Raw genomic sequence first — 19,093 nt, forward strand, 5'->3', positions numbered from 1 at the left:
CTTGCAAACATTAAAGCATCTTATAAAAGAAAATAAATAAGCATATTGAGCATAGTCTGCTTTTAAGTGCCTCCTTAAATCTTTGTATTTTTTGTGCAGCCTATTTTGAGACATAAGTTCAATCACAGCATCCCTCAGAGCGGATTGGCTGACTGTGAGCACATTTGCTTGCGAGCTTGTCAGCGCATCTCAGTCAGCGGGCGGATGGGAGGAGAGCAAGGGAGAGGAGGAGAGATGGAGTAGGCAGGGGAGGGAGGAAGAGGCGGCCAAGCGGGTGCTGAAGAAATAAACGCACAGCCACATTTCACCGCGAGACCCAAGCAACCGTTTGTCAGCGGGTTCCGCCGTTAACCAAACGCACGGCACGACACGCTTTCTGGACTCTGGACGACGGCGGCATGATGATTAGCTTCATTGTATAGCGAGCATCACTCACAAAGTATCCTTTTACAATCCACAGTGAAGCCGGAGGAAGAGGCAAACTATGAACGAGGATGATTTCTGCTAAGAAAACTCCGGAGAAGAGTCGCTATCCTGTCCACTATCTGGTGTGGCACAACAAGCACCGGCAGCTGGAAAAAGAGCTGACAGCCAACGAGCAGGTGAGAGTGGGAGCAGCCTTTTCAAAACACATCCATTTCATATTCTGTCCATCGGGCCTGATTCTTTATTTGCGGCATCTGTTGGGCGTGTTTTGTGCACGCGCTCGAGCCGGTGGAGATTTATAAGGTGGTGCAGGTGGGCATCGGGGGAACGCTTCATTTAGCTGCTCGGTAATTGGCGGTAGTGCTTTTAATTGTTGTGTGTAATTTTTCTTGCATCGTGCTCTGTCCTCTTTTCATTGTAGTGTAACCTTTGTTTTTGTTTTTTTTAAACGCTGCTATAGTCACCCCCGGCGCATGATGATTTAGTCACCTAAAACCTACTAACCAGTTTTGTATGAAGTTGAATGAGTTGTAATTGAATCTTTATTAGCAATCTGGTCCTGGTGATGATGCAATGCATGCACGTTTGCAGCAACATTGCACCCACAAAACCTTCTATTCATCTTTTCACCAATTGTGAGTGGGTGACACAAAGCAGATGTGGGAGTACAGTTCTGAAAAAAAAAAAAAAGTCAAACATGTTTTCACTTATTGTGTAATACTTTGCTTAGAGGAAAGCAATAAACTGTAGTTTCATGGGAGTGACACATTACACATTAGTTTATAAATATATATATAAAACAAAGGCATTAAGACTCAATGTCATTTTCTAAGAGATGCTCTGCAGGATAGGTTTGGAGTGCATGCATCAGTCTCAAGTGACAACATTTTAGAGTGTGCATGATTAACACACACAAAAGCATGTAGCTTTCTGTTTGAAGCAAAAATACATAAAGTAGCCCAAGTTTCAAAATTGTGGCTATTTAACGATCAAATTCTAAACCTGCCTGACATGTCCCATACGATATCTTCCATCAACCAACCACAAGACGAGGAGATTTAGAAATAAAAATGGCTGACGTCATATTAAGATGTCTTCCTAATATGTTCCATGAGTCCATGAGTAGAAACATGGGTGGAGTTTTCTTTCTTTAGGTATTTTCACACACTCAAGTATTCTTTGTTCCTTTATCATTAAGTTCAGAAAAATACTCAGGTTCTAAATCTCAGTAGTCATCCTGCTAAATCTGATGTCAGATCAGAGCAAGGTGTGATGAGACAGGAAGACAGGTAGAAAAGCAGAATAAACACTTCCCCTTCTCTGTTCCTCTCCTTTTGTTCCCCTGTGCACGTTATCTATAAATACCTCTTTTCAAACAAGTCAAGAGTTTTTTTAAAACAGCGATTCATTGAGTTTAGCCATGGATATAACAAGCACTTCACATTGACATAGTTTCGTACAGACCAGTCCACCCCAGTAAATTCAACAACAAAGTCACAAAGTTCAACCAAAGCGCCCGTATTTATCCAAACCATTTTAGCTGGAATGTTCCGAAAAACGTGTGACTGATAAGTGAGAATGAGGAACCAAAAAAGGAAATAATTACATCCGCCTAGAACTGTTTAAAAGCCAAGTAAAGCTCACAACTGAGTGACTAAACAAGCCCAGATTCTATTTGAGGAAATGAATACACAATGGATGGAATCTTTCAAAGAAGCATATGCTGACTGACTGTGAAATGACCTGCCTTCATTTGCATCACCTCTTCTAAGGTGCAAGTACAAGTGCCAATTGGTGATAATGTATTCCAACGTCACGTGTGTAAGATGTTAGCAGTCAATGGCGAGAAGAAAACAAGCAAAAAAAAAGAGGAAGAATTTCAAAATTGTTCCTCTTTGCAATCCAACGCATTTCCAATGATATCACACTCTGTCCAACTGCGCAGTCCATAAACTGCAGTCGATTAAAAAAAAAAGATCCATGCCTCTTTTGATACTTTTAAATCAGGACGAGGCTATGTGGGATTTATTTATTTCAACTCCCCATCGAAACACTAATTCTGATCAAACTCTCCTTATTCACAATCATCCAATATTGACAAGCACATCACTGTATTTATGTGGCAAGTGGCTGACTCGACAGGCTTTAGCCTAAAAAAGGGAATGTTATCAATTGGGAAAAAAAAGTGCCAAGGTTCTATGAGAGGAGTCCATTCTGAAGGATGTGTGCTATCGAGAGAAAAGACGTTTCTCAGAAATGAATCTTAGCTGTGCTCTCCTGTGTAAATAACCAAGTTGGCAGAAGGAGTGGAAAAGTAAAAGCGGGAAATATGTTAAAAATGAAGGAGAGGAGGCACAAATATGGTGAGGAAGAGAGAGAGAGAGAGAGAGAGAGAGAGGGGTGTCTTGATCCGGAGCAGAGTGTGTCTGACTAAAAAAAAAAAAAAATGTCAGATAATAATTCAATTTGCTCGCCGTGGAACATCCAACTGGCTTGTGAGATGTGCAGATGGAACGACGGTAGCTTTGTTGTGGAGTGTCATTGGCCAGCTTTTCTTCACATCCTGACATGGGATGCTGTGACAACTTGAAATTTGCTCTGGGCCCCATTGGGTTGTGTGCTCAACTGAAGCAAAAGACTATTTAATGGAAGCAGGGCTCTCGTTACAACCCGTGAGGTGTTAATGGTAAATCAGCGCAAGATTTATCAGCTGACCTAAGGGAAAAGAGTCATTAATTATTGCTCACAGGTTGTCTGTGACCGGCTTCTCCTTTCCTCTTCTCTGACTACTACCATCCTTCTTCCCCTATTGATTAACCCCACCCTCGACCCTCTTACTTTCCTCGGTGTAATGAAACCCCAAGTCCTAATTGCAGCCAGGAGAAGAAGCCACGAAGAGAAGCGACAATGGTTTCACATTTAGTTAAGTTACAGAAAGCCTTTTAACAGAAGGAGACAGAAGGAGCTCAAGATTGACAGTAAGTGATAAAAGAGAATGCAAATGAGATTCGATTGGGGAAAAAGAAAGCAAGCTTAGCAAGGGATGGAAGTCGAAACAAGATGTCGCGGATTAAAAAGTCGAGGCAGTAGATGTATGCCTCGTGTGGAATGAATGTTAATGAGGGCTGATGTATCAATAACCAAAGTGTTAAATGAATCCAGGTAACTTCCTCTTAGTCAAATAATACCTTTATTCTTTATAAATTAACAGAGTGACTAAAATGCAATGAAACATTAAAAAATAAAATAAAAAAGCTGTAATGTAGGTCATCCGTTGTGTAACTTTCCAGCGCTCCAATTGGCAGTCCCCGATGCAAGTAAAACTCATCTGTGATGTTTTGTCAATTTGTTCTTTGAGTTATTGTCCCACGTTTGCTGCGCTCATACAGCTGTCGGACTCGGCGACATGAATCAGCGTTTCGTGGCATCTGTGCTGGGGAGGGGATTCAAATTTATTTTGCTACTCTTTTTTTTTTTGTCTCTCCCCATGTGGGCCAAACATTTGGGGGAGATTACCTTTCGGATATGCATGGCCATTTTTGTGTGTGTGTGTGTGTGTGTGTTTTGAATGAATGATTGATGTTGGCCTAAGTACCTGCCAAGCTGCATTCGGCCACGAACACAGTGAGTGAGGAAAAAGGGGGAGCGGGCTGGTGTGGGAGAAGGAGCAGATGCCATCGCTAGAAATGCATATCAATAATGCAGTCATTGCGCTCAGCACTGAAGGTGTGTGTGTGTGTGTGTGTGTGTGTGTGTGTGTGTGTGTGTGTGTGTGTGTGTGTGTGTGTGTGTGTTGGGGGGTGTTCAGAATTTGACTGTAAAGCACATTTAAGCAACAACAAAAAATGAAGATATCCAGAAATTGCTGGTTATTGCAATAATGCTTTTAAATAAAAAAAATAAAAATCAAATAGAGATTTTCAAGTACAGTAGCTTTTTTTTCTCTGTCATTTCTGCAGGTCGGGTGGACTTTAGCACTTAGCTTTAAGTGGCGCTTTTGTCATAATTAGTGTTAATGTGTATATGTTCGTGAAAAGACGCCTCCGTCACGCCGACGTGTTGTGGGAAGCAGCAGATGCTAACTGCAGCAAACAGCACATTCAAAAAAAATAACAGTTTAATCAAAGATTTAGTCAATGACCTTGTTATGCAAATGGATACAAATCTGCAGGATTCCACAACATTAGTTTTGCTCTCAAAGTTTTGGGGACTAATACATGAGAAGGAAATGACAATAATCAAGCCCACCTTTCAAAATAAAATGGTGCAAACACTATGACCTCTCCTGATTGAAAACGGAATGAGATGTCATGTGTTGGAACCCTGTTAGCCCATTTCCAACAATTCCATTCTCCTAACTTTTAGAGGGATCGTTTTTAAGAAGGCAAAGTAAGGTTGGATGAGTTTTATGTGACATCATCAAACACTAGAAAAGATATTAGGGGCCTGAAGGCTCTCTTTGGTTGGGTTCATTTTAAAGTCCATAAATGTCATCCACCACCTCTGAAGTTCATGAAGATAAAAACTTACCTCATTGTGGACAGTGACATTATGGTTTCACTCAATGGGGAGAAGTATCAGCTTTGGGTTCTTTCTTGCTGATGACCGTTTTGGTCTTCTTCCACGATCTAAAAAAGTGATGACATTCATCTTACTGACAACAATTGTTTAAATTTGGAATATTGGAATCTGTAATTGTATTAAAAAGGTTGAAAAGGACTTTAAAATCTCGACTTCTCCTTTTATAGTGTTTACATTCCTTGGGCTTAGTTCTGTGTGTTGGTCGGTCAAATGAGTCCTTTTTATGCCGGCGACAGAGAAACTCAATCAAGATCACTAATGAGGAGTTAATAAGGTTTGGCCTTGTCAAGTTTAAGACATTCTTGAATCGTCAGCACCACTTAATCAAATGTTTAGAGGTATGTGGATGTAAAAGCCTGACTTCATATGACTTTCATTTCTATCATGTTTTTTTTTTTATTTCTGAGCAGCAATGCTCTCTGTCGATTGTGTCATTTGAGCTAAAAATAAGAACGTGGTTATTTGTGACACACTAAAGAACTGACATGAACTCAAATAATGTTTCAAGTTATTTGATGTTGAAAATAATTCTTTCTGAGGTGTGACCAAAAAAAGCTTTCTCATTCTTCCGCCTTTTTATTTCAATTTGTTGTCGAGCAAGCGATCGTAACAACACAGACCACTTTTGTTCAAAATGGTTAGATGGCCTTGTTTCTGGGGACATATATTTTTTGTCATTTACGACACACAACACTAGCTCTTCTGTCTCGAAAAATAATAACGATAAATGCATATTTTTTTATATATTTTTCACTCTTATAGTTTTAAGTTGTAATATCACTATTCACCACTAGAAGGCAGACGTGGTTTATTTGCTCTTGCACTTGGGTTTATATTGCTCGATACTACAACACAAATATGGGAAATATTTTTTTGCAGATTTTGTAATGACATCCAGAAACCTCAATAATATTACAATTTTGTGTGAATTGATTTTTGTGAGAAAAAATACACAAAATCTATTTTTGCACTTAATGTTGCTTTGCAGTTCAGCAGTTTTATGACATGTTTGAGTGATCATTTTTATGAAATGGGCCAAGATTGCATCTCCAGATCACAGAACTGCGAGGCAAAACACGCTAACCGGCAATCCACCGTGCTGCCCTCACCCCGTTTCATGTTATATAAAACAGGATTTTCCGATACACATATGGCAATTGCTGTGTCTGCCTCCGCCTTCCCACGTTTCTGTCTATTCTTTCCCAGCATCCACTCATCTGCGTTCACCCTCGGGCTCCTCTTGTGTCTCTTCAGCTCAGCCATCAACCTCCATCCTGGTAGCTGTAGTAATTGAAATGAAGTACAGCTATAAAATGGCCTTAAATTGATCATCGCCAGCATTACAGACGTCCTTAAAAGGAGAGAACATTGAATTAATGATTGGCCACTGCTGTCTACGATGATTTCTGAAACGGGCACATGCTGCTTATCCACTTTCCATTCCATGAAACAAAAATAAGACTTTTTTTTTAGAGGCTTGCACAATTTTGCATTTTCCTCCAGCTATTCAGCTTCATTGTTCAACAATAGAAGGCTTAGTTTGGACTGTAAAATGTTTTTCTGTGACTTTGATAGTTCTTCACATTCATGAGCTCAGCCATACGGCGTCCGCAGTGTCCTTCGAGACAAGGCAGGCGACAAGGAAAGTGGCTTCATTTGCATATCGCACTGTTGCCGCACAGCACACACAAGTAAACTGTCGTCCGTCTCGCATCTCCTGCATCGCAACGACGCTTCTGTCTCTGTCTATTCCCCGGTCGACATCAGCACCCGAGGGAGTCTTGTTGATCTCTCCTTCAGCTCACTTCTCAGCCTCCCTCCAACACTGCATGCTCTACTTTTCACTCCACTCCTCCCATTCTAGGTTTTCCATCCACATTTGCTTGTCTATCTCTTCCCGTGTCTCCATGGTGGCCGCTTAAGCGCCGAGTGAGTAGCTGGAGAGCAAATAGATCAACTCTATCAAGTTATATTGAACAAAGCATTATGAATCACACTTTCTCAGCTGCCTATCTGTCATTTGATTTTATTCCAGACAACACATTATGTCTTACTGAATTATTGGTTCACATTTATTATTATTATTATTATTATTATTATTATAGCAGGCTTGATTTTTCAATCATAGTACACATTTTTGGGGGGCAAATTTAAGCCATAGTGTTGTGATTATGCATTTAAATGATCTTATCCCAATATTTATCTTGAATAAAAAAAAAAACCATACATTTCAAATATAATCCAGAATGGATCACTCACTCAGATGCATAGCAAAATGGTTTCACTTTGGGCGATGAAGCGCATCTAATGTGATGTTCCGGAGACTTGGAAGGATGAAATCTGAAGGCAGCATGGCATCGTTTGGGGAATTACCAGGCGTCATGTTCCACATGAGCTGACAGCTTTATCTTTTCGAATGCCCACTATTATGTCTGAAAGGAATTGTGATGTGGAACCATGAGGAAAATAATTGGTGTTATATGTTACAAGCCATTTGACGGACGAGTGCTACATTGAGAATTAAATACTTGGCAATTTAACCTTTCTTCTATGTGCAAAAGATAATTCAACCTCGTTTAATGATTTTATTCTTCAGGAAGCTGTGTGCCAACTTGTTCAATATTTTCACCAAATAAAAATCCTTATGGAAGCGAAATGAACTCTGCTTTTTCATTTGCCTTCTGTAAATCAAGGCAACTAAACGTGATGGGCTATTGAACTCAATTTAACTCGACCTGACACTCAATAAATTCCATATAAACCAAAGCAAAAATAAAAACCTAGTGATGGGTGAGGAAAAAGAGACCCAGTTGAACCAGAGATTTCAAGTTTAACATCCCCACAATAAGTAAAGATGCTGAGCAATGTAGCGGCCATGACAGATCAATTAGCACCTGTCACCAGTTCCCTCTTCACCTCCGCTGTCAACTTCTTGCTGATGTTTCCTTTTAGATTTAAATTCTCTCCCACCTTCGGAGAGACACACACTATAATGCATTTCAGATATAGTCTGCTATCTGATGTCACGTCACGTTATTTTCTCTTTGTATCTGATTACCTCAACCAGACTGATTTAGAGTCTTTGGATCCCCGGGGTCGAACTCCTCTTCACTTGGCTGTCACACTGGGCCACCTGGACTGTGCCAGAGTTCTGCTGCAATATGGAGCTGATGTCAGCAAGGAGAATCGGAATGGCTGGACTGGTGAGTGTATTCATATATTTATTTAAATTCATGCTCTTTATGCAATATTGGGCGGGAATTGAGATCGACCGAGACAAGTTTAATCACGAGTGCAATGGTAACAATCGGTAGTAGCAAAGAAATACGGTTGTTTTATGATAGCTTTGTTTTGCTGTCAAGCAAGCTGTGAGATTAGTAGCAAAGTGGCTACCTGATGAATGAGTTCAAAACTGTTCTTATTCATAAATTTTCCTTTGACCTACTTTAGCTTCTGGCTGCCGCCTTAAACTGCTCATGCACATCAATTTTAGATGAGGCCTCAGTGATTGGGCTTTTCTTTGTCACTCCTCTTATCTCTCAGTTCTTCAGGAGGCAGTGAGTACTCGAGATCCGGAGCTGGTGCGCCTTATACTGCGTTACCGTGACTACCAGAGGACCGCCAAGAGACTGGCGGGTATCCCCGTCCTGCTGGAACGACTGCGCCAAGTGGGATTTCTCACAAACATGCAAAAAAAAAAAAAAAAAAAAACTAAATTACACACCAAAAATGGCTTTGAAGCAGTTATGCCTTCATTTGATGGGTTTTTTTATTTCACGTCTTTATTTTCACATGAAAATGGAGTATTCTTAGCTCTCTTTAAAACCTATGAATAATTTATTCATCTCGGGGGATATGATATTGAGAAACATATTGCTGCTTGCTCTTCTGACATGCTTTCCTATTTTGATTTGATTTGAATGCATTTTCATGCATTTGCTGTTAATATTATTGACCTCAGTAGTAAGTACACATCAACTGTTTTTTGCAGGATTGAATTTGTATTTGTTGTATCCTGCCATCGTAGATACCAACCCCCTTGCACGTATTCGTGCATTCAAGTCACACACTTGCAAATTGTTGTAAATAAAGCCGTTAACTCGACAACTCTCCACATTCATCACTGTTTTGTTTTCACCAATGCTTGCATTCTGTTGTGTGTGCAGGCCCAGGATTTCTATGTGGAGATGAAATGGGAGTTTACCAGCTGGGGTCAGTCAGTACACCGCGTTTCATTCTAGTGACTGACCTCGATTTTATTTCTCCGTTGAATCTATTTCTATTTTTCCCTCAGTGCCCCTCGTGTCTCGAATCTGCCCGAGTGACACCTACAGAGTTTGGAAGAGTGGTCAGTGTCTTCGCGTTGACACGACTCTCACCGGGTTTGAGCAGATGACCTGGCAGAGAGGAAATCGGAGCTTTATCTTCAGGGGCCAAGGTCTGTGACAATGCTGATTTTTCCTCACATACGTTTTCGATCGTAAGATTTAAGTGTGAAATGAAACCAATCTTAAAGTGTGACAGTTTTTTTTTCTCCTCAATGCTTTTTATTCTCTAGCTCCCTTCTTTGAGATCACTTCTCAACTACGTGTGCTCATTTTTCTCCCCTGGCGCCACAGTTCTCATTTTATATTTATCTCTGTTCCTTTTACATCTTAAATAGTTTTTCCCGACCGTTCCCTGGACTCAAATGTTCTCCCGCTTCGTTTTCTTTTCCGCTGCCCGTGTGATGTAATGACACGTTCTCTCTTCAAAACAATCACCGATCCACCATTTGTATACTTGGAAAAATATCACGTCCTCCATTTTAAACTGCACCTGCTCATGCATCCTCCCCGCCCCAGACTCCAACGCAGAGGTGATCGAGGTCGACCACGACAGGCAGCTGGTGTTCTGTGAGACCTTGTGCGTCTCGTCTCTCGCGGCGCTTTCACCCGGTCGGGGAAAAGGCGGCGCCTGCAGCAATACGCCCGCCAGTTTAGGCCTTCTTGGGGGGACGCAGCCTAGTGATGAGCAGGTGGCCGCCCGCCTGTCTGCCGCTGTGGTGACAACTCAGCTGGACACTCGCAACATCGCCTTTGAGAGGTCAGCTGCAACCCACGTTACTCTATTTTTACTCGAGTACTCGACAATCTCCAATACTATACACTAGAGACTTGACACACATTTAGATCCACGATCACAGGCGGCGCTAGGATTTTTTTCCTTAGGGGGGGATTTAAGGATGTGAACACTGTTTTTGCACTTGATGCATTTTTTCAGTCCGGCTTAAATATTTGAAACAACAAACCCACTGCTCTGTTATACCGTACAGCCTGCAACAGCACTGTGGGTGTTGCAGTCTGTTGCCGAAGCAGCCACTTAAAGCCCCCACTGTCTCATACAGAGAGTGAGAGGAGCCATGCATGACTGATGTTCCTATTTTTTTTTTCAGCATCCACTTCTCATCCACTTCTTTTATGGTGTCTAGTGGGCAGTTCAATACTGACCTAGCTTGATGAGTCTTTTTTCAAAAATTTCTGTGTTTCCACCAGCAAAAGAAAATTTGCTATCTGAATATTAGTACAGTAATAATAAACAAGAGTGCATTAAATACTGGATGGATTACATTGGATATTTTATTAGTGGTAATATGATGCTAACAGGTTTAATAACGTTCAACACGTTCTTCACATTCATTGGCTCGGAATCTGAAGCATATGTTTGAATTCATCACAGTACCTTAAAGGCCAAATACACGTCAGAAATGTAAAACGTTCTTCACTGCTTTTTTTTTTTTTAATCGAGAACAATGACACCGAGTTAAATATCACAAAGCTAAATTGGAAATTAAAACATGAAAAAGATAAGTCAATTCAGCAGACTTTTACTCAAATCTTCAATTAAGGAAATAAAAAAAGTTTATTAAATGTGAGGCCAGTTGGAATGAAAAAGACGAGGGAATAAATGAAGCTTATCTGGCTAATCCTCTCTTGACACTCAAGTCATTTAGTCAAGCCCACTTGACTTTGGCTGTCTTTAAGTGTAATGCTTCACGGCACTGATTAAATTACACAAGTCTGACTACTTGTTCACCAAAAGTACAGATACGTATGTGGCAAGGTTGGGAATTTTGCTAGTCATTGTGCTCCCTGCCTACATGCTAATTATTTATTTAGAATGCATGTCAGCATGCCTCACACGGGATGCATATCTTTAGTCGCTGATGAATAACAAACATTTAGATCAGAATTTTGGAATCCTATTCAAAACTAGATGTATTTTAAAGAATGTATTCATGTAAAGTTTGTGGCTTGCAGGAATAAGACAGGCATTCTGGGCTGGAGGAGCGAGAAGACCGAGACTGTGAACGGATATGAAGCCAAGGTAGCACTGACAGCCTGTCTGGTCTCTCACACTGTCCACACAATCCAAAAAATGTCAAAACTCAGTTGATATTTCCTGCAATGTGCTTTCCAGAAGAATTGTAATGTTATTTTAGACTCGGATTGCTTCTGACGCTCGATGGTATCACCAGACTGCACGTCGCCGTTTTTCCGTCTTAATGTCCTCGAGCAAAACGAAAAGAAGAAAAAAAAAAAGATGTTTCTATTGTGACTTAGACATACAATGTAGATACCCCAGACCCCATTTGTCTGCTCAAGCGCCGCGAGGGATCGATCAGAGACAAGTGTCACATATTGAAGACCATCAATCACCGGCGCTTTAAAAGCAATTCCGACAGGCCTCGGTAGTAATTGTTATTTTCTACGTCGCTGATTTAGAGTTGGGAACATAAATGGACACAGTCGCTTGAGCTACTTTCCGCTCTGCTGTTGTTTTTTTGACTTTCCTGTTGTGAAGTGAAAACATAATGTGAGAGGCCAAATTGTTATTGTGTATTGTTGTGAGGTTAATGGTTTTTTTTTTTTTTTACATTTTTATTATGGCAATAAAAACGAGTCGTATTTCAGCATCGCACCGAGCAGTCGTTTGGTATTTTATTGCTTGCTCATCACCACACAATAATTTTTGTCTTTTTTTTTTTTTTTTCATTTTTAGGTGTATGCCGCCTCAAATGTGGAGCTTATCACCAGGACCAGAACAGACCACCTGTCAGACCAGAACAAGAACAAGATTAAAGGTTTCCTATATTTTATCAGATAATATTGGATGTTGTCATGGTAGTGATAATGGTTTGGGATTTTTTACTGTTTTTTTTTTGTTTTTATTTATTTTGTTTTGACTTGTGTTTTATAAATTCAATTAGCTGTCGTTAGCTTTTAGAGCAGGTTTTAGTTTGGTCAGTTTTATGCTTTACAAATGCTTAGTTTGTTTATTAATTAATTAATTTATTTATTTATTTCATTTATTTATTAGAATTTTTTTTTTTTTTTACAATATGGATTGAATGCAAAAAAAGGTTCCATTAGCATTTGTGTGTAATCAAGTTAACTAATTTCAAACAACAGTTTGATCTTCCTTTTTCTTTAAGTCTTGTTGTCTCGGCTATTTGTGTGTGAGCAGGTGGGAAGACTCCCCTGCAGAACTTCCTCGGGATTGCAGAGCAACACATGGGCCCAAACAACGCGGTGAATACCGACATCTTAAATTCTCCTTTCTGCTTATATTTGTTTGTATTCACTGCGTGCGCCTCACCTTTGTAGGCCCTGGTGACCCAGATGTCAACCCCGGCGATGACCAACCCTGCGGCGCTGAGCGCTGAAGAATACTTCAACCCCGGCTCTTCCCCTACATTGAGGGACATCGGCCACCCGTGCCAACTCACCACCAAGACCCAGAGGTGAGGCGGCAGTTTTCCAGTTGACAAAACTGCCTGGCATAAAAAGCAGAGAGGAGCAGCCACGCGTATAATAATATTTCCCTGTAAACCCGGTCGACAATTTACTGTCAAGCCGAGAAAACAAATACAAATATCCATGAGATTTTATCACATTTATGTTGCGATTTGACTTATGGAGGCTGCCTCGGCCAAATCGCTTTCTTATTAGCTGTCACGGGCCTATTTAGCACGTCCGGGATAGTAATTAGAATCCAGCCATTCATTTTCTACACTGTTTGTCCTCATTAGAGTTGCAGGTCCCGGATGATTTTGGATTGGTCGCCAGCCAATAGCAGGCCACTTAACCACTAGACAAATGATCCTTCACATTATGGACAATTTACAGCAGGGCTGTTTTTATTTGAGGGCCACATATAAAAAAACATGGAAGGATGTAAGAGCCACTTCAATTGAATTCATTCAACAAATTCATTTTGGTCTTTTAGTCCTGAATAGTTCATTTCTATCTATGCATATCTGGAAAAGTGCCACAATAATCTATAAACCAATTTATTCATTCTGACTCTGCCAACCTTCCACCTTTTCTGTGTGCTTTTTTTTTTTTCTTGGAACTAATTTTGCGGGCGGTGTCGAATGTCACTTTATGCCGTTGGCCGCTGAAAAATGGATGGCAGGCCACAAAGAATTTCCATTTATTTTCCATGATGAATTATTTATCATATCAAGCCACAAGCAATAATACTTTAATATCGTAAACAAAATATTTTGCATTATGAACGACAACAAAAAGACTTAACTCGCCTGTTGTAGTCATCGCAACAACTCGCTTTTAGTGGTGCAGTGAACACATTAAGAGCAAAGGGAATGCACTCTGCTTTTTTTTTTTTTTTTAATTCTTATTCCATTATACAGCTGCTTAACTTGATCAACAAGCTGCGGAAGACTTTCCCCCAAATTCACTCACGTTTCTTTTTTCACCTCGACACGAACATTTCAGTGCATTTATTATGGGTTGTTTTTAAGCACTTAATATTTCTATGCTTGAAATTGAAACTTTTCATCGCGGCCCCTTGCATATTTATAGCACACGGGTCCTTGTGCTTGTTGCAGGCAGAACAAATGCAATTTTTTTTTTGTCCATTCTCCCTTGAATTATTGATTTTTACTTTCCTCGTTTCTTCTAGAGGCGAACTTAAAACACATGATTTTCATGCAATCTATACTCCTGCAACGTGTAAAGTGTCGGTGAAAGATACAAATTGCATCCGCGGTAGTGAACTCAGTGACCCAATAACAGGCTGTCTGTGTATTATTGGCATGGAGACAAATCCCAGTATAAAACATATTTCAAATCATCTCCTGGTGTCCTACCAGCCTCACTACTCCTCAAAGAAGGTCCGGTCTCATTTCAGAAAGCGACGTATATGTAGTTCCGCAAAGATTCGGGGGGCCACAAATAAATCGCCCTAGATGGTTAATAATTTAGAGTCTTCAATAAGTCGCATTTTAAAATGGGAGCTGATAAGAAGCAGCATCCAGGTAGTGGAATGTTGTCCACTTGACTGAATAGGCTTCTTTGTCTGGTTCAGTATTCATCTCACTGATCATCGCTGCATAATTCAAGGTGACGTTATATGATGAGGAGAGAATGTGTAAGGCTGTTCTCAATGCCACACTCATTAACAGCTCCATTTGCAATTTAGACATCGATCAGGCGACTCGAGACTGTTCGACGTTAACAGTTTCTCGGATCTACGTCGGCGGAAGCACTAATCGAGATTCACAAATGTAAAACACGAGCGAAAAGATAAGGAATGTTCATTAGTCAACCTCTTGTGTCTAGATTCAAGGCAAAGCTATGGCTGTGCGAGTCCCATCCTCTCTCGCTAGCAGAACAAGTGGCACCCATCATCGACCTCATGGCCATATCCAACGCCTTGTTTGCCAAGCTACGCGACTTCATCATGTTGCGTTTGCCGCCCGGCTTTCCCGTCAAGATCGGTGAGTCCGGAGGTGGAAGGACACATGCCGGAATAAAGATAAAAATGTTCAATAACAAACCGAGATGGAAGTGAAAGGAGGGAATGAGGGAGCAGGAAAAGTGTTTTCATTTCAAAAGGATGAAAATCAAATCCAATCCTCCCCCCCCCTGCAGAGATTCCGCTCTACCACATCCTGAACGCCAGGATAACCTTCAGCAACCTGAACGGCTGTGAGGAGGGGTCAAGCGTGCGCCCTGACAACGAAGCCGCGGTGGAAGGCGGCGGACAAAGATATACTCTAAGGGCGGACACGCCTTCGCCCGGCAGCGACTCCTCCAGTGTCTCCAGCTCCAGCTCCACCAGTGAGGACACTCACTCATTCACTTCCTCACTCACTCATTGACTTTCCCCGTTTGTGCAGTGTCGTGTCGAGGCGGCGAGATCCCCCCTTGTGTGTTTGAGCCCCCGTCCGGTTACACCATGCTCGGAGGCAAACAAAGAGACACCATGAGGGAGGAGGAGGAGGAGGACCTGCTCCAGTTTGCCATTCAACAGAGTCTGCTGGAGGCCGGCTCCGAATACGATCAGGTGACCCACGTGCGACGGCGATGCCCTTCAGAATGTGTTCTTTAAAAAAACACTCACAGTTTCTTCACTGACCTTCTGGAAAGTTTTCAATGCACATGTTGAATAGTTTAAAGTTTAAGTGTGTTTGTCTCCACAGATGCTATCTTATCAAACTTAAATCTTCACCCAATATAATCAATTGATGGGGCCGATAAATAGTGTGTTAAGACGTGTGCCTTTGCACTTGAAAGTAAAAAAAAAAAAAGAAAAAGATCTGCAGGTTTATTTCCAAAACCAACAACATGGCAAATAATTAATAGATGACGACAAAAACACAGGTCGTTTCAAGGCATTTGAGACAGTTGAAAACTGTTGAATTGCTTCCCAATATTTTTCTTCCTCTTCATATCATGTTTGCGTGCTTCATCAGCAAACAATAACCCCGATAAAGATGTGCGCACCTGATGTATGTTTTTACACAATCCATTAAAATTGCCAAATTCATGTTCAACCTCATTTCCATGTTTCTCACCCATCAATTTTACAATAGATTATTTTATGTTATTCAGTTTGCAAAATTCTGACTTTCTTTGTTTTTCAAACATGCTTATTATTATTTATTTTTCCAGCAATGCCTTTTGTGTTCATTTAACCGCACGTTTTTCTGTCATATATTTGACATCTGCATTTTCATCAAGTTCAGTCACTTTTAAGTTGGCGTTCTGCCTCTTCAGACATTATGGCCACGAAAGGTAAATTGGCTTGGCAATGAAGCTCGCAAACACAAAAAGAAAAAAAAAGGATAAACAATCACCTGCAACAGTTTGTTGATTCAAGTTATTTTTAGACGCACCAACGCTTGCAGTGTTCCACAAGCTCATCTAGGCGAGCAAAGTGCGTGAATTTTACCAATGCATTTTTGTCAATGTGTGCAAACCAATAAACATTCATTAAAAATAAATCATAATAAATAAAATAAAATTTAAATAAATAAATAAATAAATAAATGAATGAATGCATGAATGCATGCTCATCAAAACATACCCCAATATAGCGTTGATGAGTCTCTCCCGGTGTGATGACGCTCCTCCTCGCATCCGGAATTTCCAAACGAACGCCGCGAACAATAATCCAAACTGAATCCAATGCAACAGTTTTCCACCTATTAAATTGATAAACGTGCAGGTTTATTTCCCAAACGAACAACACGGCAAATAACTCATGACATAAAGGTAACCCCACCCCCAAAAAAACGAAAATACACTGGTAGTTTCAAGGCATGCTTTCTGTCACCAATGCCATTCATGTTTATGTGCACCAGGGGTTTTAAATGCTTCCCAGTACAATGCATGAGTCTTTCTAGTGGCATGGAGGTCAATTACATCAACGCAAAAGAGGAGGAAAAATGTCTCACACAACCCTCGTCTTTGAAGTAAGCTTGAAAAAGTATGTTAAATTGCCTGTGCAAATGATAGAATCAAATTCAAAGCAGGCCTTTAAAAAAAAAAAAAAAAACATGCAGCGTTAGCAAAAGAATAAGAACAACAACAAATTGTTGAGCAAAGATCAGGCGGCCTTTCCAAATCCCAAAGCTCGGCGGTCCTCATGGTTCTTGGCTTTCCTCCAGATGTTGATGGAGCCAAAAATAGGTCAAGTAGGATGTGGAGGAGGCATAGTGGCAGCTTTATGTTGTCAAATATTGAGGATGAAACATCTCAAGTTACTGTGATCAACAAATTAACACTTCATTCTGTTATGAACTCTTGATGGACATTTCCTTCAAAATTTCATTGGTCTACAAATTAAAGGTTATATTCTGATATTTCTTTCTAGGTGACCATCTGGGAGGCATTGACCAATAGCAAGCCTGGAACACACCCCCTCTCTTGTGATCCAAGTCGCCTGGAGAGGTCAGCCTTAAATTCAATCAATCTTTCTTCACAACCAGGGCCGGAGCTAAAAGGTGCCCTGTTCACATTCAGATTTTGAATTGTATCATAAAAGAAATCATCTCAAAGATTTTGGAAGCGTGCATCCTGCTCCCCTCACGCACATTGTCTCCGACTTCCTGACACTGCTTTTGCTCGATTGTTTTTCTCCTCCTCTTCCTCTTTTCCATCTTTCTTTCCATCCCTGACTCACATCCAGTTTCCTGCTTTCCCAGTGTGCAGATGTTGACTTTTCCTTTGTTATCTTTTCTCTGGCTGTCTTCCCTCTTTGGAGACCATACAACTTTCTGCTCCTTCCTTCTCACCTTCTCTCACTTTACCACACACAGAAAAGTAAAGTCAACATTTTAAGGAACTCATCTTCAAGTAATCTTGTCTCATCCTGGCCAGGATCCCCCAAATGAAAGCTCGCTCCCCCTCCAGCCTCTCCTCAACCCCCTCCAAGAAGCAGCAGTCGACCAGCTGCAGCTACGACCAGCAGCTGCGCATCGCCATGGAGATGTCTGCCCGGGAGCAGGAGGAAGCCGAGCTGAGGCGACGGAAGGAGGAGGAAGAGCTGCTGCACATCATCCAGCTGTCGCTCATGGACAAGTGAGGTGTTTAAAAACATCGGAAGCACATTTGGAAAGGATTGGAAGAAGAAAAAAACGAAAAAAAAAACCCGACTGTTGTGCTTTTCTAGCATTCATATTGAGCTTTATCGTAAAGCCATATTGGATGATTGATGATAATGAATTTCTTTCTTCTCTGCATGGCACATCTCCAGTGCCACTTTTACAAGACTACCCAATACCGGTTTAGACAAAGGCTTAAATTACCTGATGGAAGTAACGTGAATGTTGAACCCTTTGCCCCATTGTATGCTAATGAAAACAAAAAGGAAAGTGAAATTGTTCAGTGGTAAGTGTGTTTTTTTTTTTTTTTACTTGCACAAAAATCCAAATGTACTGTATTTACACTGTAGTTGGCTCACAATGTGGAGTGCAGATGTGGAGGTGACAAACTGGAGGAGCACAAATCTTATAAAAGGTGAAGAAATGTCAAAGTGTAAAAAAAAATATATATATATATACCCACAATCTTCCACCTTGGTGCATCTTGAACATGAAAAATGCTGATGGGATGTTTTATGAATGTAATTCAAACTGAAACGGCAGACCTACAGTTTTGATACAGACACATAACATTTAAAGTAAGACGTACTTTTCTCACCAATAGCAGCACAACTCGAGGAGAGATGCTCCTCTTTAATTCACAAGTATTCTTATCGGCTTGATGAGAAAGATTTTTTTTAATCACTTCAAATGTTTTTATGAGTATGCTGGTCAAATAAAGGAACGACTTTGAAATAAGTGCGTCTCTTTGTGTGGCTGATTTTTTTTTCTTTTTTTCTTAATCGTAAAATCTTCTGCAGTTTAATCCCTAACGGCGCAGTTTGTTCCAGAGATAATGATCCATGCTTCTACACAGTGTGTTGGAATCCCGCAGCGTTATAAAATTAGATGACATTTGTCTCCAGTAGCCAAGAATGTAAAATGAAATGTATGTTTGAGCTGCAGACCACTAACTTGTACTTATCTGTTGGAATAATAATAATTAAAAAAATCCTTTACTACCCAACTTGCAAAATTCCTCTCAATTTGCTATCGATGTAGATTTAATTAGCAGAATCTAATGAACCACTTCAAATTTCTCCTCACTGATGCTCTGATTTCGACAATACCAAGTGGAGCTCGTGATGTATATTATTTTCAATGTACTTTCTAATCAGGTGCTTCAATGTCACCTCTTCTGGTTAAATAATT

General features: G+C 40.6%; 2 protein-coding genes across 3 annotated transcripts in view; one reads left to right on the plus strand and one right to left on the minus strand.

Moving 5' to 3' along the window:
• The window catches only part of git1 (G protein-coupled receptor kinase interacting ArfGAP 1), a 31,970-nt gene extending 15,410 nt beyond the window's left edge, over positions 1-16,560 (minus strand). For both annotated transcript variants that reach the window (XM_085916977.1, XM_085916976.1), the window contains exons 1-2: positions 16,384-16,560; positions 4,957-5,054 (exon numbers count right to left, since the gene is read on the minus strand). The gene's annotated coding sequence lies outside the window, so the exon portion shown is untranslated. The remainder of the gene's footprint in view (positions 1-4,956; positions 5,055-16,383) is intronic.
• Positions 309-18,812, plus strand: ankrd13b (ankyrin repeat domain 13B). Its single transcript, XM_085916978.1, has 15 exons — positions 309-602; positions 8,075-8,210; positions 8,551-8,675; positions 9,174-9,219; positions 9,302-9,445; positions 9,852-10,092; positions 11,307-11,373; positions 12,049-12,130; positions 12,514-12,578; positions 12,654-12,790; positions 14,634-14,791; positions 14,946-15,134; positions 15,194-15,360; positions 17,173-17,249; positions 17,679-18,812. Exons 1-15 carry the CDS (start codon positions 495-497, stop codon positions 17,881-17,883), a joined length of 1,947 nt encoding a protein of 648 aa, XP_085773104.1. The 5' UTR covers positions 309-494; the 3' UTR covers positions 17,884-18,812.
• The last annotated feature ends 281 nt before the right edge of the window (positions 18,813-19,093 follow it).

Source organism: Syngnathus leptorhynchus, chromosome 7, assembly GCF_054491065.1.
Source record: "Syngnathus leptorhynchus isolate UIUO chromosome 7, UIUO_Slep, whole genome shotgun sequence".
Taxonomy (NCBI): domain Eukaryota; kingdom Metazoa; phylum Chordata; class Actinopteri; order Syngnathiformes; family Syngnathidae; genus Syngnathus; species Syngnathus leptorhynchus.

Excerpts from the sequence above, each read along its gene's own strand:
- ankrd13b (XM_085916978.1), top strand. The coding sequence starts at position 495 with ATGATTTCTGCTAAGAAAACTCCGGAGAAGAGTCGCTATCCTGTCCAC. Across the intron at positions 9,220-9,301 it reads ATGGGAGTTTACCAGCTGGG|TGCCCCTCGTGTCTCGAATC; the intron begins GTCAGTCAGTAC and ends TTTTTCCCTCAG. Across the intron at positions 9,446-9,851 it reads CTTTATCTTCAGGGGCCAAG|ACTCCAACGCAGAGGTGATC; the intron begins GTCTGTGACAAT and ends TCCCCGCCCCAG.